Source organism: Lolium rigidum, chromosome 1 (genome assembly GCF_022539505.1).
Source record: "Lolium rigidum isolate FL_2022 chromosome 1, APGP_CSIRO_Lrig_0.1, whole genome shotgun sequence".
In the NCBI taxonomy this organism is placed as follows: Eukaryota; Viridiplantae; Streptophyta; class Magnoliopsida; order Poales; family Poaceae; genus Lolium; species Lolium rigidum.
This window is the reverse complement of record NC_061508.1, coordinates 307,930,062-307,936,832: the sequence shown is the minus strand read 5'-3', so window position 1 is coordinate 307,936,832 and position 6,771 is coordinate 307,930,062. Positions and strand designations below refer to the sequence as shown.

At 48.4% G+C, this 6,771-nt stretch overlaps 1 protein-coding gene across 1 annotated transcript; it reads right to left on the bottom strand.

Annotated features, from left to right (window-relative positions):
* Positions 1 to 5,853: 5,853 nt before the first annotated feature.
* Positions 5,854 to 6,255, bottom strand: LOC124684100 (auxin-responsive protein SAUR50-like). Its single transcript, XM_047218495.1, has one exon. It carries the CDS (start codon positions 6,253 to 6,255, stop codon positions 5,854 to 5,856), a length of 402 nt encoding a protein of 133 aa, XP_047074451.1.
* Between the last annotated feature and the right edge of the window lie 516 nt (positions 6,256 to 6,771).

Here is a 6,771-nt window from a genome sequence, read left to right as displayed (position 1 = left end):
CTTTTTATTGGAAGTTTCGAAGTCATCTTTAGGATGCTTGGTGAGGCGGCGGAATAATATCCATCCCGCACTATCCTCACTATGCCGCAATGCCTAGCACTGGTGCATGGCGCGTGGAGTTGTGTTTGCTGAATCCGACTGATTTTCATGTTTGTTGAAGTGGTTTTAGGTCCAGCTCTTCCAATATATAGTTGCCATCATTAGCGATGGTTGTTACTCTGTTTGCGTCTTTTGTGACCTTAGAGCATCTGTAGCAGACCCCTCCAAGTCACCCCAAACACGTTTTGCATGCCGAAAAACGGCCGCTTAGACCAGACACCGCAAAAGGACGCCTAAAAACAACATATTCTTTGTTCTGGCTCACATTTAGCCTTTTTTTTAATTTTTTTGCTCTTTTCTTCAACCTCTGCTCGAGCCATCCCCGCGCGCCGCCCGCTGCCGGCCGCCCGCTTGGCCCCGCCGCCCACGGCCAGCAGCGCCGTCCGCTCGGCCCGGCAGCCTTCCCCCACAGACTAGCCTCGCTGTTCGCCGCCGGTAGCTCCGCCCTGCCGCTCACGCCCGCCAGCCGCCCACCCAGCCCCGCACGCCCCCAGCTGCGTCGGCCGCATATCCAGGCAGCCCACCTAGGCAGCCCGGCCTCGCTGCCGCTCTTCGAATTCAACCCAACCGGCGGCCAATTCCGGGGAGCGCGGTTCGATTTTGCCTAATCTCCGGCCAAATTACGTGGAAGTTCGCCGGAATTCTACAGGAATCCGGCGAGTCTATCAGCTAAGTGCGTCTACCCGAGGTGAATTTTTTTCCATCGCTAGTGCGTTGACCGTATCTAGGTCGGCCTGCAAAAATGCCTTCCAAACCCCAACTATGGAGGTCGCGGGCTTGATCTGCAAAAATGTCTGCAAAAAATTTACGGGCTTGACCATTTTAGGGTGTCTGGACCGAAAAAAAAAACTACAAATCCTCAAACGGGCCTGCAAATATTTGGTTTGACCAATTTTGGAGGTCTGCTAGAGATGCTCTTATGGCATCGTAGGACCTGATCCATTCGGAAACCAAATATCTCTGTTTTGATTTGTTTGCATCGATCCGCAGACATATATGCTGTTGCGTCCTCCCCTTATCCATTTGGGTCAGGGGAAAACCCAGCGTGCCGACACATTTTCGATTTCTCCATCCTCATAGACATCGTTGCCTTAATGTCGGCATGTCCCTTCGCTTAAATGCCCCACGGGATTCCCACGCGGTTGCTTCGTTACCTCGCATGTGCCCTGCTTCGACGATGATGGCGACACACCGGATGCCACCGACAAGCAGCGGACTCTGCTCGCTTTGTTCCAGCACGACGTGACCACCCGCCAGCTCATGGCTTTCGAGCAGCAAGGCCTGGCGGTAGAAGAGCAACCAGATGAAGCATTGTCAAAGGTTGCATGGCGGCCGCTCACCACGCGACGCGTGAGGCGGTGGTGGGGCTCGACGAGGGGAGGGGAGGGGGGTTCATGGCGCCGTTGAGGCTCCATCGCTGTTGTGATGCCTTGGAGCGCAACCAGACGTAGGAACAGCCAGGTGTGGGGCTCGCGTTGTTCCCCCGACGGTGCATGTTCCTCTGGCCACGCTGGGTCCGAGGATGGTGGCTAGTACGCGTGTGGTTGTGAGTAGCTCCGGCAATGGCAGGACGCGCGCGACAACGAGTTGATACAGGCCGTTTAGATCAACCCTGTGTGTAAAAGAAAGTTGGTTCATTTTGGCCAAACATTAATGAGAACCCCAATTATTTTTCTGATTCCATGACTTGTGGGTCTAGGCGGAGGGAAGAGGACGTGTGAGCGGGCAATGGCGTGTCCGGACAGTTGCATTCCTAGCCCAAATTATGTTCGTTTACGCCGGGTCGTTCGGTTGGGTTTTCCATGCCCTCCAGTTTGCGCGGATCAAAATAAACGACATCGGTCCAGTTTCGTTGAGCCGTCGAAGATGTCCTCAGCATGATAGCTTTCCGTTATAAAGCTCTACTACTATAGGCTTTACGTACCCATCCGTGGTGATGGAGTTTATTGATGATATTAATAAATCGGTTAAATCTTTTTGTTTTTTTTTTCTTCAGACGATAATACACATCAGAAAGGGCCTGTCGTAGACTGGTGCGTGCACTCCTTCACTTCCTCCATCCCGAAGGATTGTTAGAAAGTCCGTTGATGCATGCGGAGGCGCCGATGGATGGTGTACGTGATGCTGAAGTTGGCAAGTTGCGGCGCGTGCACTCGGAGCGCATCGCCTTGCGAGCAGGCGGGGCCAAATTCCTGCCCTTTCGGCGCATGCTTGGGTCGATATCATCAGTCCCTGACTAGCTAAGCGAGCTAGGACACTATAATCCACGAGTAGAATAACTCCATCCTAGCTAGCCGGCCCGATTGATGGATCGTTAAAATCCACACTCCAGAGGATGAACACTACTACCGATCGAGTAAGTAACCTTTTAGTTTCCTGGTTTTCAACGCGATGCATGTAAGCCGGAACGGCCGGCGTAAGCAACAGTGAGCAGGCGCTAACAAGAAGCAACGGTTAGACCACGCACACAGGTGGCTATAGCTTTCCTCAAAAAAAACACAGGTGGCTATAGCTAGATTCAGACATTCAGTGTTGTGGATAGATGGATTCGATCAGCCGATTGACGCAACACGCGCTTCAAGGCCGGGAGAGGACGGCGGTCAAGTACGTAGCACGCGATCGGATAGACGTACGGATTTACGTGGACGGACATGAATCGCGTCCTGGCTCCTATGGTGATTCTTGTCCCTAGCGTGTCATCTATATCTCGTTTAGAGCAATTCCAATAGTGTAGCCAGCTGTTGGCTATAAACCAAGTGTCATGTCATTTGTAGCTAACTTAGAGCCAACATATACAATAGTGAGCTATAAAAATATAGTACTTTATCAATGTATGGCCCACCCTTCACTCTCACAAAGTGCCTAGGAGCGCGTCTTTAAGCTAGTTATTGCATAAGAGCCCACTCTCCTTCTCTCTCCTCCTCTCTCTACGCCAACTAAGCAATAATATACTATTTTAATCCTTATATTCAGCTGACTAGGACTTATTGTACTTGCTCTTATTCACTTCAATTAAAGTGAAAATTCCACCACTTTGTACTGGGCGGCGCGCGGCAGCACCTCCTACGGAAAAGCAACAGCATGTTTCCCAGCTACAAGCATATTAGCACAAGGCACGCATGATCCAGTGATCCTCGGGTAAGGTAAAAGGTTGGGATAGAGAAAACACTCCACTCACTGAATATGACCACCGATCCAGCTTCAGAACAATCCTGAGATCAAGTGTAGCACCCAGCACGATTTCAGATATCTTAACAGGATGATCGTCGAAATACTCAAGTTTTTCATCACGGATGCCCCAGCTCCCAACTGTCCAACCTTAACCCACCAGAAAGATAAACAAAAAGAATCGTCAGTGCCATCACAGTGCCAATCCCCAAGTCCTAATATAAAACCGCTGCCCTGACCTGCAACTCAATGGTGTATTGGTGGCCAAATGCACCAACGAAACTTAGCATGTCTCTTTGACCTGCAAATGTATTATGCTGGATCATGGGTTCAACTGCTCAAGTACATAAGTACCACTCTGTACTTGCGTTTATGGACATGGTATGCACCCTGATTGCCTCCAGTTAAATACTACCATCCTGATTGTCCATTTCTCTATGGCCAAATTCCCAGGACTGCACATGCACTAACCCTATAGCTGGTCGAATGGCTAGTGCCCTTCTTCAAGGCTATAGAGCCCTGCTCGAGTGCTCCCCCTAACCGGAGGTGAAGGGTTCTATTATATATATATATATATATATGACATATTCATACTACACCCGGGTGTAGTTACGCCCACGCGTGTTTCTCATAATCTAGAGAGTATCTATCATAACGGAGAGTATGTACATGTAGTATGAAGTATATTATACTATTTTGGTAGTATATATAATACTTTATAGGCAGTATGTACATTTTTTTACGTAGACTCATTTTTACGTATACATATGCATGTATTTCGGCTATATAGTGCAAACAACATGCTCACTTGCATTTTTTTCACCAAACTTGGTTTAGAATATCTTAGATATAGTGTATGAACATACTCAAACCGATAAAGTATGGTACATACTTCCGTATGGTAGTATATGAGACATGGGTGTAGTTACACCCAGGGGTAGGAAGTATTATATATCTCCGTCCGTATACATACGGCATCAATACGCCGCGTTAGAAAAAAAAAGAGGTCGCATGACCAGGTAATCATCCCAAATGCCTAACTACCGGCCCACATCGTGCATGCTAGGTTTTGAAACCTGTTGGCTGCGTACGCATCCCCTGGGATCCGACAAAGACGCCGCCTGACGATGGAATCGCTACGCTGGCAGGGATCCTGGTAATTAAGGGTGCTAAGCCTGCTGGTCGTCTCCGCCATCGTCGGTGATATCGTTGGCCGCTCCAGATCCGCCAATCCATCGATGGAGGGTACCCTCTGTTCCCGGCGAGGCTAGGGTTAGGGTCTCCGCTCGACCCTATCGAGGTGTTGGGACGGTCAGGTTTTCCCGCTCGTGCCAACGTGGTGAGGTAGGCTTCGTACACCATACGAGCCATAGTACACCACACGTATAGAAAAAATCGTACAAGACAACGCATGCCATGCACACTAGAGAGTTGTACGTACATGTCAGATTTTTAAATTATACGATCATGCCCCTGCTTACGAAGGGGTATGAAAAGATCTCCACCGTTCTTGTTTTTAGTGCGGTCAGACTTTTGCTAAGAGGGGATCACCGGAGCAGAAGTGCATGAGATATAATATGCACGATTGTGACTTGTGAGAGGGCTCATAAGATTATTGCATTATTGTACTGTAATGCACTTGAAATTATTGCACGACTGTGCGGCGGCCCTAATTGATTTTCTCCCGAAGAGGGAAGCAGGCTATTGGTTGACTGTGTCAAAACATAACTGTATGTGCATTCAACTCCCATGATTGATTTCAATATATTATAATCACATGATTAAATTTTCCTCACCTGTATCAAGCCTAGGTAGAGAGACTATTAGCCCATCTTGTCACAGAGGCATACATGGATTTGTTTGTCACACTCATGCATATATATAGCACCATGTGTCGGGGTGAAGAGTTTTCACATTTTCACCACAATTTCAGGCATATGAAGCTGCATAGCTTCAATCGCATAAGTCAATGTGTCGATTGGTGTATTGCATGTTCATCCATTCTCGGTTAAGTTGCCATATTTCCTTGCCATTGCTACAGTAGGTTCAGTCATGATATCTCTGAAACCAAGCAACAGTCTTTATATTGACATGTTATACTTGTCAGTTTCTGCTTTAACAGTTTCCGGCCTCAACACTGTCAAAATGGAGGACCCCTCAAGCTCACAGATTGTGGTTTCATTTCTGGAGTCAAATGCAGATTTGGTTTCATTTCACTGTTGATCATGCTCAACTTTGAAGCAAAGGGAACATCTGAAGTGTATGGCACTGTTCGGTGGCTTAATTGGTTTCCGTTTCAATATGAAAAAAAAATATGGTTTCAGTTTGTGAAGCAAGAAGGGGAATGTAAACCGCACGGGAACACAACAAACAAGATCAATTGCCTAAGTTTTTGCATTAGATTAGAACAATTCTTCATCGTCACTTCCCGGTATACAAATTACAGACCAAACTAGTCGCAACTTCTTCCTCTTTCTTCAGCTAAAACCGAGAAGAAAGAACGGGAGAACGCAAGAAAAGAGAGAGGGAAAAAAAATCTGTGACAGAAGTGGGCAAGAACTCCTTCAGAGTCCACTGCGTCAGGCGTCATCTGCACAAGATCTCGGTCTCGGAGGAGCAGGAGCAGTCGCACATCCCGGCGCCGTCGTCCTTCTTGCCGCCGGAGACGAGGCGGAGGATGCCCTCGAACGCCTCGACATCGCAGGGGATCCGGAGCGCGCCCTCATGCCGGAACCCGAACTCCTCCTCCGCTTCCCGGAGCAGGGCCTCGAACGCCCAGTGGCCCAGGTACTCGGTGGGTATCACGAACCGCCGCAGCTCCTCGCCCACGTACACAGCGAAGGAACCCTTCGGCACGACGCCGCCACCGTTCTTGGAGCCGCCCCTGCCTCCTCCGGGCGCCACCGCCATACGCTTCCACCGCTTGAGGAGCTGCTGCAGCCTCACGATGTCCCTGATCTTGTTGCTCGCCCTGCCCTGCTCCTCCATTGCTGGTCGAATCGGGCACTGAAGAGACCCGGATTTGTGGCTGCTGATATGGTTGGCTTGGCTTGGTTTGGGTGGTGCAAAGAATGCGGCTGGGATGCTTATATAGAGGAGAGAGTTGGGAGACTTCCTGTGGTAGTTGCCTCTAGCTTTGAGCCACCTCCTCGTGATCTCTCTCTCCGGCCCTCAGTCTATTCTTGTTGTTAATTGATCAAATCAATGCACTATATTTTTCTGTTCATTCTTATTTTAAATAAAATGGATGCATTATTGCTGTGCTAGATTTTTTTTTCAACATGGCTTCTATCGTTTTCAAGCAACAGACATATCATGTTCGAACAAACTTACAATTTGAAGAAGGTAAGGAGGCAGGATGTGTTCTTGGCTCCCGAGCTCGAGTGCACCCTTCATTTAAAAAATACAAAAAAAATTATAAATCTGTAAAAAAAAATCTGGTTGTAAATGGTGTAACCTCCAAGTATTCAAAATCGCAATGAGGAATATTTTGTATTGTAGTCT